The following is a 16,998-nucleotide window of genomic DNA, read 5'->3' on the forward strand; positions in this document are numbered from 1 at the left end:
TTTCTGGATCAGCTGTGTTTCCCTGTGCAGTGTGCTGGAAGATCATGGTAAATTACAAAGACCTTAATATAAATGAATGCTTGCCCCTTTTCCACAAGGAACCACGAAGCCAAATGACTACAAACATACCAAAATGACCTTAAAATAACAATTTAAATCGATTTTACCCACCACACGAGTATGATTTTATTAGATAACTGCAAGTTAAATCAAAGAAGTACTAGTTTCTATATTTACGCTGGATCCGATATGTTATGATCTGTAGCATAATGTGTTGCTACACGCTTTTTCAGCGCCCGTATAACATGACTCGTACTGTCCTTAAAATGCAAGGCAAATAAATGCACTATACATATTGGCAGAAGTGTAAAACACTTCGGAAATTCAGTTCTATTGTGCTCGCCAGACGGTCTCCTCTGCGCGCGCCCGTACAGTTCACTCTGCGCATGACATTACCGCCTTAAATACTCCAGTCGCTTTTCCCCTTTTCCGTCGCCATCCTGAGCGCAGCAGAGGAGGAGACATAGCGGACTGACTCGGTCGGGTTTTTCAGTGATGCGTTTCTAGGCAGCGGGACCTCGTGGAAAGAAAAGGACATTTTTTTTCGTTTTTAACGGACTCTGCGTTTCGGTTGGGTTTGGAGAAGCCACAGAGTGATATCTGTGCCCGAGAAACTCGCTTCGATAAAGAGGGAGGCGTGAAAGGAAAACTTTTTTTTTGTGCCAAGGTGAAGAAATCGAGGTTTGTTGTTGCGAACGAGTCAAAAGTTGGGGATGTCTCTCTCGGTGCCTCAGAACGGTGTGAAGGGGGATAACGAACCCGTCATCGAGCTTTTTGTGAAGGTAAGATCCTGACTGAAAACTCCAGTCGTTCAAGTAAAGATTAAAGAGATAGCGCACCCCAAATGAACATTTTGTCATCATATGCTCGCGCTAACCTCAACGAATAACGTATGTTTGTGAATACAAGTCATATTTGAGAGAGAGAACGATAGACTCTGTCACCTTATGCTTTCAATCTGTTACAAAAAGACGATGAAGTGAGTAGTGACCGAGTCTGTCAGCCCTAAACGTTCACGCTAACTTACACCTCCCGAGCTATAATCTTCAGTTTGAGTCGTAATGCTGTTTTGTCTTGATTTGGTAAACAATTCAGTCAAAGCGACCACCTTAATACGTCTGTTAGGTATGCGATTCAGCCATTGTGTTTTACAGTAAGAGTGAATGATGACACTTTGTCCATGTGAATGTCAGATGGGTGGAGGCGTTTTCTCAATATCACCCGGTATGTGTCTTTGTGCTGCTGCTTTTACATTTCGATGATTACCTGTAACAAAAATAGAGGGATAAGAGTTTACTCATTCAGCCAAATGCACACAAAGCACGCTGGTTTGCATGGGAAACCGACAACAATGTACATCTGCAGTTCCCGATCCCGACTGCAGGAAATCCGTCCGGTCCAGGATACAGAGTAACCCACACTTGCAAAGAACGGAGCTAAAAAGAGCCCGAATGTGCTCTGCCAGAGTTATATCTGATAAGAAAGGACATTGTATTTAATACCCTTTAAAGGGATGAACCCGCCTTTTTGTTTCTTAATCTACTGCAGCGTTGTTTTGCCTTCATAACAGAGCTTCATATTTTAACTCCACACAGGAATCGTCTGTTTATTGTAACCAGAGACCTTGTTAGGGTCTGTTTCTCGTTGGTTTGCTTCTTAAGACTAAATTCTACGTCATATCCAATATAAACTGAAGCGAAGGAATCTGGTCCTCCCTTGGATCTCTGAGTAATCAAACTGGAATTATTTGAATTCCTTCCCACTGCTGGAACCCCGCTGTCCTCTTTCTTTCCTTTTCCCTTTCTCTTCTTTTCTCTCCCTCCAAAGGCCTTCTGCCCGGCAGAGCGGGAAAGCTCCTGAAAGACTGAAAGGAGGGTGAGAAGGGAAGTGGAGGAGGGGAGGGAGTTACAGAAAGAGGAGGGGGCTCCCAGCGCTGGATGTTTGCGGACTGAGATCTGTTTGGAAGCGTGCAACACGCGGTCCTCTCTAACCTGCGTAGATACTAAACTGCTAGTCCATTAAAAGCTCGGAGGACTTTGGATCTCAGTCGAGAAAACGCTGACCAGGCGTATACGATTCCCGTGGCTTTAATTAAAGGAAGCGCCTGCTGTATTAAATGGACTGTAATTAATAATTGAATGAACATCACTGCAGTTTGTCGCGTTAGAAGGCACACGTATAGGTCAGCTCTTTTTTTTTTTTTTTTTAAAGTTGTGAAGTGACCCTACAAAACATTACGAGAGACTCGTATTATAAATACAGGCTTTGGTTTCTAACAGATTAATTGTTAAAGACCCCACGACATCTGAGAAGTGCAGTTTACTTTACTGTATTTCCTGTGTTTATTTATATAATAATATGCTCACTTTAAAGACCTATTGAGTACAATTGGTCAATGTTTATAACATGTATATGGCTTCTAGTTAAAGCCATTTTTCAATATTTCATGGGGTCTTTACAATTAAGTGTCCATATTGCTATTTTTAAGAGTATTTTGCGGTGTCTTGCTTTGACGTCACACTGTATGAAGTACTTGATATTATACATATGCTGTAGTTCTCAGTGATACTGATCTCATGTGATGCAGTTTTTATGAATGGGACAGTCTGTAAATAATTGCCTTTTATTGCCGGCGTCCTATTTTTAAATTTGTCTTGACCACACAGCAGTGTTGCCTGCTCATCTTCATCATCCAAAAATGAGTGCATGAGCAGTAAAACAATTCTCCTGCTGTTGTGGCTTTGATGTGGAACGGCATGAAGAGAGACCGCAGGTCACTCTCATTCAGAGTCTGCTGATATCAGATGTGCTGCAGTGACACTTACACTGTGTGCGTTTTGTTTCTATGGCACCTTGGGTAAAGAGAGTTTCATTTTATTTGTTTGAAAGTGCACACATGCTGCAGCAGAAAGATAATGTTGACCTCTCTCTCTCCCTTTCTGTCGTTTTATGTCTCTCATTCATAATTAACCGCATGTATGTAATGCATCTTTGTTCCACCTTTTCTTCCTGCACAACATCACAGCAGGACCAGCCCCTTTGTTGCCATAGAAACCAGGCAAACCTTGCCCCTGCTGGCGGCTGATAATGCAGTCATCTCCCTTCCTCCCTCCTCCCTGTACAGCCGCACCTGCTGGCCATCTTCACCACGTGTATGTCCAGGTTTTTGCTTTGATCGCAATGAAGCACACTGCAGCGTGTGTTGATGTACAGTGCATTTAAAAGAGAGTCGTGGGGCTGAATCTGATCAGTGCTTTTGTGTTTCTCTTAGTTGGCTATTTATCCTCGGTGTGCTCTAATGGGTTTGAGATTGAGAGATCAGCCTCAGAGCTTTAATGGGATCAGCGTCTCTTAAATTGATGTGACTTCTCTAGAGTATGATGCAGCAGTAATGAAGCCTTGGACAGAGCAAGGATTTGCAGTTCTCATGGTTATCGGATGTTAGGCTTATTTTGGTTTTTCACAGAAAGTGCTTCATCCAAGTCAACAACTCGAAGTTTAAAGTAGAGTAGTTTACTTCCAGAATGAACATATTATGACATTTGCTCACCCAAGTCATCCGAGATGTTCATGTCTTTTTTCAGTTGCAAAGAAATTTTTTGATCAAAACTTTTTCTCCATATAATTGACTTCAGTGGTGACCAATAACTTCAAAGGGCCATACACAATTCAAGCTGAGCAATTGGGGCCTTATTTAGCGAAAATCATTTGTTATTTTCATAAAAACTAAACATGTATATACTTTTCAACCACACATTCTCGTCTTGCACTAGCACTTCATATATTGTGTGATCATGTTGGATGTTGGAGAAGTAACTCGTGGTTAGTTACTTGTCTGTGTATTTTGACTCAAAAGATAGGGTAGGATGAAAAACTACATCTATATATCTATCTATTAAAAAAAAATATATAATATAAAATAATGGTGAAGAAGATGCTTTAAAGGTGGGACCAGTTCATTTTGAGAGACATGTCCAAGTAAACAACCACCCAGAAACTTCAAGCAGTGTGAGTTTTGCATAGGCAGGTGTCTCTTACATTTAAAAAAAGCCCTATCCTCTACTTCAGTGTGAATATGGGGTCAAAAGTAGCTCTTCAGTGTGAAGCAGATCACCATGTGACAGTGTTAATGTTTACTCTGCAGAAGGACACTGGCATTCAGGTGCTTTACACAGTCCAGGTGCTGATGATGCAACTACAGTAACCCTTGCTCTGTTTAGATTAATTATTGTTTATGCCACATGAAAAGTCAGATGACTTCAGTGTTTTGTCTGTGGTTTGATTTTTGTTTATGCTGATGTTAGCATTTTGTTCACTGTAGAGTTATAGTTTAATCACTGCTTATGTATTCAAGGCCATAGTGGGGTTTTTTTAAAGCTTTTCATGTATTTTCGAAGGAACTGTTTACTCTTTTGACAATAAAACAGTATATGCTAGCCTTTTGAAATATTTAATTTTATATTTTTTGATATTCATGTGGCATTCTTAGGCTCAGACCTATTGTGCTGTAAACAGCAATGTGTCTGTCAAAACCTAGAGAGGAGGTTTCGCGTTTGAGAAGGATTATGGCACAGCTCAGAGTGTCCTTTCATGTCTAACAGCTTCCATTTTTAACCCAAGCGGTCAGGTCTTTTTTACTGTCCAATTTCAGAGTGTTAAATATGCAATTCAGTCTCATCAGCTGCCAAGATGGGATCTTATATAAACACAGTCATTTAAATGCATCAAATGATTTGTGAGAAAAGGCGGCGTGTTTGTTTATAGATTGGAGGACGTTTGTGTTCTTACATTTTCACACAGTGATACAGGATTATTAGAAGAGACATGGACACATTCTTGGCCTCTGGTGTCCCACCAAAGTCAAATGATTTCACTGCATGAGATCTGTCCTTACTAAACAGTCTGAAGGACAAAAGACATGCTCAAACTCTTTCACCCCCTCCTTCCCTCTCTCTCTCTCTTCATCTTTCAGCCAGTTGCGCTCACAAAACACTCATATCTGACCAGAAAGCTGCATTGCAGTCGACACAGTATAGTGAGCCATCATGCTGAAGTTTCGTTCTTTTGTTTGAAGCTTTATTGTGTCCTGTTGTATTGGTTTTGTGTGTGGGCTTGTCTTTTATTTACTCCCCTCCTTTGCGTTGCCCATTCTGTCTGCTAGGTACAAGGTTTGTGTCAGATAACGGATGCAAAATCTTTAGTTACTGGGAATTCCCTTCGAATCAAATTAAATGAGAGCCTTTGTGATTATACATGAGATATGTAAAATATTCAAATATAACCTATTTAATATTTAAATGAATATGATATCAGGAAAGCAAATTTAAAGCTCCACAGTTTTGTAAGTATGGCTATGTACTAATAACAGTAATTGTTGTTATCACCAAATAAAAATGTATACATTAATGCAATTTAATGTAATATTTTACTGTAAAATTACAGCCATTGCTGTAACCCAGAATTTGGCTTTATGAATAATCCACTAAAATGTAGATTTTGTAGATTTTTTGTTCTGTATTTATTTGTAAGGTAAAGATAGCAAATTATTTTTAGATATTCTACTGTTGGGGTGAATCTCATTTACAAAACGTGTAACGTAATCTTACATGACTGAAGGCGTTATTTTTTTTTTTTTTAGGCATATCATGATTCAGAGATGTGGATGTGGAGGGAGTTTAGCTTCAGGCAGGATGCAGTAAGAGCAAAAGTCAAGTGACTGTAATTGCTGGTTTATTTTCAACTGGATTAAACGTAGGTTAAATCTTCATAAGTAGTCAGCTATATTATTTGAGATATGAAATGGAGATTATGGATCATTAGATCATTACGCATGATGTTTCATTCCTTATATTTCCTGTAATAGGATCCTGTGGATGTGCCATTACCATCACAACATTGAATGTCACTGTACAATGACATCTGTAGCATAGCCAGCATTTGAATTTTAAACTTTAAAAGTTAAATTTAGGCAAATTTAGACAGGTTTTTCTAGCTGCAGTGATTTTACTGAGGCTGTCTTAACCTATATGCTTGTCACGGTTTGTCTAGGTTTTGCTGTTGATCTGCATGTGTTTAGTCTTGGCAGATCTCACAGCCGATTGGCTCTCGTCTCAGGAACAAAGCCACCTGCATGTTTTTTGTTCGTTTGAAAAACACTTGTTTATTCAGCTGGTGCAACATTGTGTAACCAGTGGTGTAGGTCAGGCGAGACTCTGCATGTGTCCGTTGATGTGAGTGTGCAAGCGTTGACCAATGACAGGCTGGAAGCGTGGCTGTGAGTCATCAGTCTGGGGTCTGCTTCTGAGTCAGTTGGAATGTTCTGGGAATGTTTGAACAAACTTATGAGGACTAAGTTTTAAAACATGTAGAATTCAAATGGCAACAACTTATTTTAATATCTATATCTCGCCCCTTTTTTGCTTGTTAAATATCTTTGCTTTAATAAGTGTTTTCAAATGAGGTGTAAGCTTTTTTTTTATCATGAAAACTAGATATATATTTGCATAGATTAAGTAGTGATGTGCAATTTAAACCAACTGTTATTTTAAGTGTGTGTGTATATATATATATATATATATATAATTTTATTTTTCAATTATCTCAATATATGCGTGTAAAAATACAAATTTACGTTTGTCCTAATAGTTTCAGTAGAAGTTTCTTAGTCTTTCAAAAGTCATTCTAATAGGTATATTTGGTACATAGGAAACATGTTGAAAATGCTGCTTATTATTATTATTATTATTATTATTATTATTATTTTTTTTTTTTCTTTGAATGGAAAGCTCACCAGAAAGCATTCTCACATTGCTTAAAGGTGTCCCAATGTTGTCTGTCAAAATGCATGCATACAAATATATTGTCTGATGTGAATGCCGTTTGGAAAATGTATGTTTCTTTCAAGTGGGATCTCTTTCTCTCTGTATGTCTTATTCTTGCACTCTCTCTTTCCCTCTTTACCCTCTTTCCATATAAGGTAGCATCATGGTCAGATCGTGCACAGGGGCTGGAGAATGAGCACATTGTGATTGTGAAGAGTTTGGCTGTTTAGAGGTCTAAATTTAGTCTGCTGGGCACTTCCCCTTGGCCCCACCTCCAGACGTGTACACACACACACACCACACATTTCTGTCCTGTGGGAATCTCACAGTGTGGCCTAACAAGGCAGGGCTGAAAGAGAGAGCTGGCATGGGTGCTGTGCCATGAGAATGTGTGTGTGTGTGTGTGAGAGAGAGAGACAGACTCCACCTTAATGCATTCAGATTGAGTTGCCCTCTGTGACGTCTTCAGAGCTTTGCTGGAAGAGATGAGATCACTCTGAGAAAGCGCAGATCAGATGGAGACTCAGCAGCTCCTGCACCATGACTCACTGTCTCCACTGGACAGCTGTAGCGGTGTGTGTGTGTGCTTCTCCTTTTGAGATCCTTCGTCTGTCCCTGACAGTGTCACAGAGTATATTAAAAACACTTTGCTTCCACTTGAGCTTGAGAAAGAGAGAATGTGACAGTTCAACCAAAAGCGTATTAGCTGTGAAGATTATGAAGTTTTTTTCTGGAAACCTTGATTAAATCTGTTTGCTCTAAAAAAATTGTTATGAATGGGGACTAAAAACGGCTAGAAATAACTATAGATTTCGGAACGTAAAAAAAAAAAATTGGAAAAATTGGATGCATTCAGTTTACAAGTGATTGTTACATCGATTTCTGTTATTGTGAACGGTCAAGTCATTAATTAATAAATCCTGAAAAATGTATAATGTACAAAAATATTAACAAGTGCCACGTCGGCATGTATTATGTAACATTGAAGACCAGAATAATAACAATGAAAATCCAGCTTCCATCACAGGATCTTTTTTTTTTTAAATATTAAAATAAAAAAATTAAAAAAACAGCTAATTTACATTGTAATAAAATATTTTACAATATTATGGTTTTCCTTTTTTATTTTTTTCATAAATGCAGGTTAACATTAATTTTCTTTTTTCTTCATAAACGTATAAACAAAAAAATACCAACTCAAAACATTTGAGTGACGGTGTATTACTTTTAGAAATATGTAAAAAAATTTTAACAATTTGTTTAAATTTTATTCAAACGGGGGAAAAATGTATATGCAGGAACTAGCCTCGTTTCAAACATTCAGTGTTTAGAACCAATTCACAGAATCTGTCTTTTAAAACATTTTGGTAATTAATCAATGATTTTAAACATTTTTAAAATGGTATTTGGTTGGTAATTTTTTTGGAATATGAGTAAGCTTTGCTTAACGTTTCGATGTTACCATATAAGGTACGCAGCCCGTCTTTCACTTCCTTAGACTGCCATCTGTTTTTTCCCCTCTTCTCTTTTGGATGCACCCAATGTGTTTTTAAGAGGTGTTGAACAAAAGGGCTCTGTTTGTTTTTGAAGAGTCATCCATATGGATCTGAGAGAGCAAGACCCCTCTGAATAGATAGATGTGTATGGTGCAGCATTTATGGAAAAGAGACATGCAAACACACTGCTGTTCTTTTTTGACCGTGGGCATCTTTCAAAGGTCATTTGACCCCTTCAGAATTTAAAGGGACAACATCGGTTCTGTTCAAAGTTGGCCGATTAAAGCATGTGGCACAGACGTTCCAGTATCTGGATCTGTGAGTGGTGTGTTGTGTAGCGTAGTTATTTTAGTCCGATCAAATGGGTTTGAATGTAAGCCTGAACGTGTGTGCAGCTGTCTGAGAGGAAATGCTTGCCCTCAGTCGACGTCGCAGAACCTAAACAAAACCCTCACTCAACACCCCATGCCGGACATTTCTGGAATATATTCTGCTCCCCTCCCCACCATCCTCAGAGGCCTTACAGAGGGGGAGGTGAGAGAGAAGAAGAGTAGAGGAAAAACAAAAAGGCGTGAAATGCAGACAGAAGGTGGCTTAACATGTAAACGGGAGAGGATCCACTGTAACTTGTGAAAGCCCACCTGCTGGTGCTTTTGTCTTGTCTCGTTGTTTCGCTATACGAAGATTTTATAATCAGCAATTAAGCTTCTTTTGTGGGCTTGGAGTTGAATTATAAGCAGTCAGTGAATTATTAAATCTAGATTCTTTTTAAATAAATCTGCAGGGACGTCTTTTTGAGTGTAGTTTTTCTCTCTGCATTCCTCATTAATATAAACAGTTGGTCTTCTTATTAAACCTGTTTGTGTGAGAAGTTGTTTTCTGTTGGGATGAATGGAGCAGATGAGTAGAAACACCCTGGGGAATCCACAGCTGTAGTGACCTGCAGGCTATTACTGGTACTGCACTGAGAAAACTAACTAATAGTACTAACCTCCATTTGTAGCTAGTTTATCAAATTTATTTGGATTATTTATTTATTTTTTGAAAAATGGTTTTGTCAGACCGACCCTACGATTCTGATGTTTTGGAAGAAAATAATTCACACAAGCTGAAGAATGATTATTGATGAGCCAGCAGTTTTCTCATCACTTGATTTTCTAGGTTTCCTTTCAGTCCTGCATCAGTACTTCAGTAATCAGCAAATATGAATATTTTAATCTTATTTTTTAAAATACATTTATGAATTCAGCAAGTACTGAATAAATTGTCACTTACCTGTAAAGTAAATTAAAATGTCAATTAATCACATCTAAAATGAGTTGTCTGCGCAATAAGTGGGTGTACTATATAGCCGTACACTTTGAAATATATACACACAAGTATATATTTAAGAAATATTGAGGGGATGTGTGTATATATTCATTGAATATACGTGTGTGTGTATATATATATATATATATATATATATATATATCTCAATCATAATCTTTTTTGTTGTGGCTTTTTTTTTTTTAAGTTATTTTAGGTAACTTGTCTAAGGTACTGAACTACAGATTTTCTCAAAGTTGATGAGGTATTGCTTCTCAAATAGTATTGAAGGAGTTCATTATTAATAGTAGACCGTATATGCATTATGTAACAAAATAAATATTTAATTTAATCAGAACTTATTTTCTTCATTTCTATTGAGGTTTTCAGGCTCAGACAGAAGCACAAAGTGAAGAAGCTTTGATTTGAATGTTTTTCTTCATCATAACCCTCATCTTTTTGTACTGTTGCAGTTCTTGACTGTGAGTTCTGTGTAACAGGTTGTTTTGTGTGGTCTATTGTCAGCTCTAATAGACTGAACTCTACAGGACAGACACTACATCCATGTGTCTCTATGGAAACTGTTGTCCTAACCCTATGAGACACTCTTCCCATTTTCTCTTACAGTGAACATCTTTCATTGGGCAGAAACCGGAAGCCAATGAATCATCTTCATACATAAAATCTCTGACTCTTACTCCCCTCCTTGAACAATGCCCATTTTCTTTCCCAGAATGACACCGGGTTTATTTTGAAAATGTAAGTGAATGGTCTCTCTTTTACCGGCACATTTTAACAAGAGAAGCCATTGAAAATGAATCAACTGAGTCAACTTGCTACAGTGAGCACTGAACAGAAGTAAAACTTTTGTTCACCACAGAGAGAGAGCGAGGGAGAAAAGTGTATGAACAAGAGATACCAGCAGGGTGCCTGGATGGGAGAGAGATGGAGGAAGAATGAAAGAGAGAGAGCTCGATCTCTCTAGAACAAAGTCTTCTGTTCTTTATTGGGCTGCTGGATTCTTTTCAGCATGTGAAACCAGATAACACGAGAGCTTACAACAATACACCGCTGAGGAAAAAGCTGATTCAGATATCAGTGCTGCTCTGTGAGGTTTATTGAACTCCGAGAACGCGCTAGAATCCAGAACGGACCATTTATGATTGTGTAATGCCTTCCTTAAATGGTACAGAATGGTTTTCATCCAATAAATCGCTGTCTTACTAATATTTTCTACCTTATTTTTTGATGAAAATGTAGTAATCTTAATTTTACTATTACGAAACCTTTAAATGGTAGTGTATGTGATTGTAGTTTGGCCAAAACAAGCAAATTTTTTTTTTTTTTTTTTTTTTTTTTTTTTTTTGCTTTGTAGAGTTCCTTAAAATGCTCCCTATGGGGCAGCTCGATAGGTTTTGATACAGAACACCAATTTCTGTCAGGTCATGTCAGTCTCACTGTCAGCAAATTGCATAATTAGCTGGATATAAATGTCTGAAGCACACATGAAGATCTCTAGTGTCTGAGTCATAAGCATCTTGTTTCTGGAGCTTAGTAGAGGACTAATGGAGAGATGGTCTGTTGCGTGTGTGTTGGAGTTCACAATGAGGTTGGTATTCAGCCGAGAGATGCGGAGGATGGAGGGAGGGCTCTCTTGGTGATATCTCCACTGTGGAATTCATGTCTTTGAAAAAAATGTTCGCACGTACACTTGATATCCCAACAGAAAGATTCATGTTTGAATGTTTTTTAAAGGGACACTCCGCCATTTCCCTAATTTACACACTATTTTCCCACAAAAAACTAAATTGCTACTTGTTATAAATAGCAAGGTATTTAAGTTTAGGTGTGGGGTAGATTAATGGATCTAAAAATATGGTCATTCAGAATAAGGAAACAATATGGTGCTCTAAGTATTAATAAACAGCCAATATTCTAGTAATTTGCATGCTGAATAACTGAATAAACGTTTGCTCTAATTTAAGTCCGTTTTTATACATTTCAAGCTCTTTGAATAGTCCCGTCAGCAGTAAAGGAACACAGTGTACATTGTTGTAGCTTTCACTGTCCAGTTGGTTATGACAGATTTATGGAAACTGGAAATGGCCAACATGTTTTTAAGCGAGGGGTCAGCTTGCAATAACACAATATTAGTTTGTGTGTTGGAAGCTGGGTTAAAGTTAGTTTTCCAGTCAAATATATGTCAGTAACGTGGAGCTGATCTTTCTTGATTTGGTTTAGTTGTTTCTCTGGCTGTAATCTGATACATACTCTAGCAGTGATGGCACGGAGTTGTACGATAATAACCTGCCTGTGATTGCAAAATGTTTGCTGCTATTCCCGCAGCTGATGTGGAGCAACTCATTGGAATGATGACCGTTTTAATGATTTCTCAAGTCAGAATAAAATTTTTCTTTCTCTTTCAGGCGGGCAGTGATGGAGAAAGTATCGGCAACTGTCCATTTTCTCAGCGTCTCTTCATGATCCTGTGGCTGAAGGGTGTGGTCTTCAACGTCACCACTGTGGACCTTAAGAGGTGTGTGTGAACATTCCTGGTTTATTGGCAGAAATCCCAAGAAGTTACTTAAATCTGATAAAACCTTCCATTGAGACATGCATAGTCTTTGTCTGGAAAAACTATAGATACAATGTAAATAAATCGGTGTCGCTTTAAGATATCATTGTGTTTGTGTGTATGAGAACATTGGTCTTTCTTATTTTCAGCCATCTCAGATACAGATTTTTTTTTTTTTTTTTACTGTCACTCACAGTTGTCTGTGATGTTATGTGTGTGAAAGCATGTTAAAGTGTTTCGCTGAGGAATTTAAGACCCTGGTGTTGCAGTGAGGCAGCAGTGAAACTATATTTTTATACCCGGGTGTGAGCCACTGATGATCCGTGGTAATATTTTGAACTTCTGAAAATGAGGTTAAGCCATCTAATATTAGCTGTGACTTTAACCTGCTATTATATATTATCCACTGTGCTGCGTGTGTGAATCCTAAATACTTTTTCAAATGAGGTTATATAGACAGTTAACCAAGTTTTACACTTGGTTTTAGAATATTGCAAGATTCTTTGACCTTGTTTTTGAACACCTATAGTCTGTTTTTCGCCCTCTTTCTGTTCAGACTTTCCATATGTAATCTTCAGTCAGTGTTTTATGAGGGTTTAACAGTCGAGCTCAAGGTTTATGACCCTAAAATCTAATCAAATTGTATGAAACTGTGACTATTGCATCATCAGTTTTTGTCTCTTTCGTCCAGTCTTGCTTCCGTTCTTTCTTGCTTGCCTGTTACTTTCTCCTCTCTCTTGCCCTTTCCTTTGTGCCACCAAAAGGAATAGGGTGCTCCTTGTGTTCATGCCAGAGGTGTGAGGTCATTTCCTGTTGTTGTAGTTGGTAAGATCAGAGTGTTCCTGCCTGCAAGGCCTCACGGGACATATGTCCCCTCTGTTTCTGAACCCTCAAGTGTTTTCGTTTTTCACAGTATCCCTTTGTAGACAGCCAGGAACATTGATTTATGTAGAAGAGAATAAATATAAATAAGTATATATATGTATATGTGTGTATATGCCACAATATGCAGCCTCTGAGGGGATCTTATCGGCTTGTATTCTAAAGAAAATCAATTTATTGAATTGCTTTGGGCTCTGCCAAGCTCACTGCTTATTATAGCTATGTAGTAAAACATTTCTAAGGCTTTTAGACTTTGGATTCTTAAAATTCTGAAGGGCTGCATTGAAAATTGATCATTTCATCATTTGTAGGAGTATTTATTTACATTAATGTTAAAGTTATGTTTCTTCTTGATAGAAAACCAGCTGATCTGCAGAATCTGGCCCCAGGAACCCATCCTCCCTTCATCACCTTTAACGGAGAGGTCAAGACAGATGTCAACAAGATCGAAGAGTTCCTAGAGGACGTCCTCTGCCCTCCAAAGTTAGTGAAAGAGTGTATTTGTGGATTTACAGTCAGTCATATGTGTCGACACCACATCAACAGGTTTTATTTGATGCATATGTTTTGTATACTCAGGTACTCTAAACTTGGTGCCAGACACCCAGAATCCAACACTGCAGGGATGGATATATTTGCCAAGTTCTCTGCCTTCATTAAGAATTCCAAACCTGATGCCAACGAGGGTAACCAAAACAATTTCACTCTTTCACCTCCAAACAAAAGACCGAATGTATATTGCACAGTGGAATAATCACACATTTGAAAAAGCTCAGTTAAACGGTCTAAAAGCTTTCTCTTGCTCTAGTTTGAGAGATTAGACGTGGTTATGGTTGCTAGGTCTTGCGTTGTATATGTAAACAATGTTGTCTCTAGTTTAGATAACGCAGGGCTTGGATCCAGTGTCTCATTTACATGTGTTAGTGCTGTAGGCAGGGCTACAATTTGATAGTTAGATCCAATTCCAGAGTAAACACTGTTACCTAAAACTAATTCTTCGAAATAAGAGTCCCTGTACTCTTATCAGAAAGTGCTGAACTGTAGTCAAAATGATAAAAACGCTAGGAATTTGCCTTGATGCAATGCCACACAATCTCAAAGACTCCTTGGCTTAATAAGAGTTTGGCAGTGACCCTGAACATAAACTAACTTTAAGAGCCTCCACCCTAGTGAAATGTTGACTGTGGGTGATAACAGCCTCTTCATTCCAGCTGGAGTCTGTCAACAGTGTCTCAAGGCTAGCAGACAGAGTTATGGCTAGGATATACCACCTCTCACAGAGTGCAAAACATGCCTTGGCATTTTTAGTTTGCATGCCCGTGTAAACCTTTTTTTTTTTAGTTTAAGTTTAAAGCGAAATGAAATGAAGTGTAGGGATCTGCCTTCACTGAAGCGTGATTATGCCCTTATGTGGCAGCTTAGTAGAAGTGCAACCAAACAATTACATTTTAGCCCTTTCTCCCTCTAGAGGGCAACATTATTTCTTAACCATAGTCAGGTTTTTTTTTTATTTGTATTTTTTAAATGTACATACTGTTATATGCAAGGAAAGTTAAAAATGAATAAATGATTTAGATTTGTCTATATGAAAAAAATGTGTCTGGATGCTTTGGCCTATAAGATCTCTTTTAGAGTGTTCACATAAATAACACGCCAGCAGAATAATTGTGAACAAATTTACAAACAGCATTAATACAATCTAAGTTTTTTTTTTTTTTTTTTAGTCTACCTAACTCTTTAATGGGTTTGATACATAGGTTTGGAGAGGGGGCTTCTGAAGACCTTGCAGAAGTTGGATGAGTACCTTTGCTCTCCTCTGCCGGATGAGATCGACCACAACAGCATGGAGGAAGTGAAGGCCTCCACACGCAGGTTCCTAGATGGTGAAGAGATGACGCTGGCTGACTGCAACCTGCTGCCCAAACTCCACATCGTTAAGGTAACGAGCCAAACAGGTCATCCTACGCTGCATTGAAGAGAACTTCAGAATACTATTTTGGGTTTTAATGATTTATAATATGCAGTGTTAAATGACACACTTTATAAGCATACATTAAATGCTTCATTCATTAATGTTTTGGGGGGTCTTGCAGGTGGTGGCGAAGAAGTACAGAGGCTTTGAGATGCCTAAAGACATGACAGGCATCTGGAGGTACCTGAACAATGCCTACAAGCGTGAGGAGTTCACCAACACGTGTCCCAGCGACAAGGAGGTCGAGATCGCCTACGCTGACGTAGCAAAGCGACTTGTCAAATAATGGCTAAAAATCTCCTCCACCCCGCTCCCCGCGCTGGGACTGTTTATATTCCATCACGAGAGAGAGAGAGAGAAAAACAAGCTATGGACTCCTTTTTTTCCTTATCTTTTGTTTAGAGTAAATACCCAATGCATGATTTCTCCCCCACCCCCCCGTTACAGCTCTTTAGGACATATCAATAATTTTCAGTGTGGCTGAAAAGCTTTTTTCACACTTTTTTTTTTTTTTTTTTTTTTGTCTTAGTTTAAGTGTTAAAGCTGGAAGTGCCAGATACTGTCGCCGTATCGATGGCTGATAGCGTGCGAGCACGTGGCTCACGCATATCTCACCCACGCTATGTAGCAATAAGAGTGGGTTCACCAGCCTTTTGTTTTATAATGGATTTCAAATATGAAAAAGATGCTTTTTCTAAGCTTGCAAAGTGAACAGTTATGAAACATTTATTTTGTTGTTTCTGTCTAAATGCATCTGAACAGTGTTGAAAGCTCCAGTGTTTATTTTCAGAGAGATTTCGAGAGCAGTGTAGCACCAAAGTCTCAGTCCTTTCTCGTAGTTTAAAATGAAGTGCATATTGACTTGCGTTGATAATGAATATGAAGATCATATACACATTAGTTATCAGTTGTTTGCAAAAACGGCACGTTACATACCATGTAAATTTGCAGCACCTGTGGCTTTTTTATGAAGGAAAGACCTTGTTATTGAAAACTATAGATACATGAAGAGAATCTATAGATCTGCCTTATTCACTCCAGATTAATTATTTAACATAAAGAGTGCTGCACCGTCATAACTACATTTCATGGCATGAAACGCATGAAGGGAAACACCCGTGTAGCTCTAGAGGTAGAACTACATCACTTGCACTTCACATGAAGTGTCCTTAAATTTGAATAGTAGCAAAATTGTACTTTCTTTTTTTTTTTTTAAACCGATTAAATAGACAGGGAGCATCTCGTTTAAAGAAGTGGAGTTTTTAAGATGTGCTATCAAAAGTATGATGACTGTATAGAAAGAAAAAAAAGTCTCTGTAGCCTTAACCAAATTTGATTTAAAGGCTCAGAGGAAAATACTGCATTTTATGTTGATAGAACATTGAAAGTAAGATTGTAATTTCTGATTTGCATGTTAATGGAGCTTTCTAAATGAAAGAAACTGGTTGCCATATGTGTTTCCAATTTTTTTTCTTGTTTTTGGTTTTTAGAAAAGAACATGCAATTGTATACATTCATGAACTGAATGTAGCAAAATGACACTGATTATAACAACACCTCTGGCCTTACACATTTTCTCAAGGTAGCAAGACAGCTTTGAATTCAACTCCAAATCCAACATATAAGGACAAAGACAGACAAAGTGAGAGTGAAATGAACAGAGACCCATCTCTCTGCTGTTGGAAGTGAGTATGTCGTTGCCCTGTGGGAACAAAAACAGGAAGATTGTGTCGCAGTGGAGCTCGTTTCCTTTTTCCTCTCGCCTGTTTATGCTGATCCATTAATGGACTGGATGGTTAAGTGAAAATGTTTTTTTTTCCCCCTGTCCATGATTCAGTTCACTTTGAGTTCAGACCAGGAGATCATTTGCAAGGTATTAGAAAG

At 38.3% G+C, this 16,998-nt stretch overlaps 1 protein-coding gene across 2 annotated transcripts; it reads left to right on the top strand.

The window, feature by feature from the left end:
- The first annotated feature begins 478 nt into the window (after nt 1–478).
- Nucleotides 479–15,469, top strand: clic4 (chloride intracellular channel 4). 2 transcript variants are annotated; one of them, XM_043263078.1, is made up of 7 exons: nt 479–842; nt 3,086–3,212; nt 12,112–12,221; nt 13,500–13,625; nt 13,722–13,828; nt 14,900–15,081; nt 15,236–15,469. In XM_043263078.1, the coding sequence occupies exons 3-7, from the start codon at nt 12,166–12,168 to the stop codon at nt 15,398–15,400; spliced, it is 636 nt and encodes a 211-aa protein (XP_043119013.1). In that variant the 5' UTR covers nt 479–842; nt 3,086–3,212; nt 12,112–12,165; the 3' UTR covers nt 15,401–15,469. The 2 variants fall into 2 exon arrangements, with proteins under 2 accessions (XP_043119013.1, XP_043119012.1); XM_043263077.1 differs by lacking the exon at nt 3,086–3,212 and having other exon boundaries at nt 480–842.
- The last annotated feature ends 1,529 nt before the right edge of the window (nt 15,470–16,998 follow it).

This window comes from Puntigrus tetrazona, chromosome 17, assembly GCF_018831695.1.
Source record: "Puntigrus tetrazona isolate hp1 chromosome 17, ASM1883169v1, whole genome shotgun sequence".
NCBI classification, from domain to species: Eukaryota; Metazoa; Chordata; class Actinopteri; order Cypriniformes; family Cyprinidae; genus Puntigrus; species Puntigrus tetrazona.

Coding starts and splice junctions, on each gene's coding strand:
- clic4 (XM_043263077.1), top strand. CDS start 774: ATGTCTCTCTCGGTGCCTCAGAACGGTGTGAAGGGGGATAACGAACCC. Junction 13,829..14,899: donor CAAACCTGATGCCAACGAGG/GTAACCAAAACA, acceptor TTTGATACATAG/GTTTGGAGAGGGGGCTTCTG. Junction 15,082..15,235: donor CCAAACTCCACATCGTTAAG/GTAACGAGCCAA, acceptor GGGGTCTTGCAG/GTGGTGGCGAAGAAGTACAG.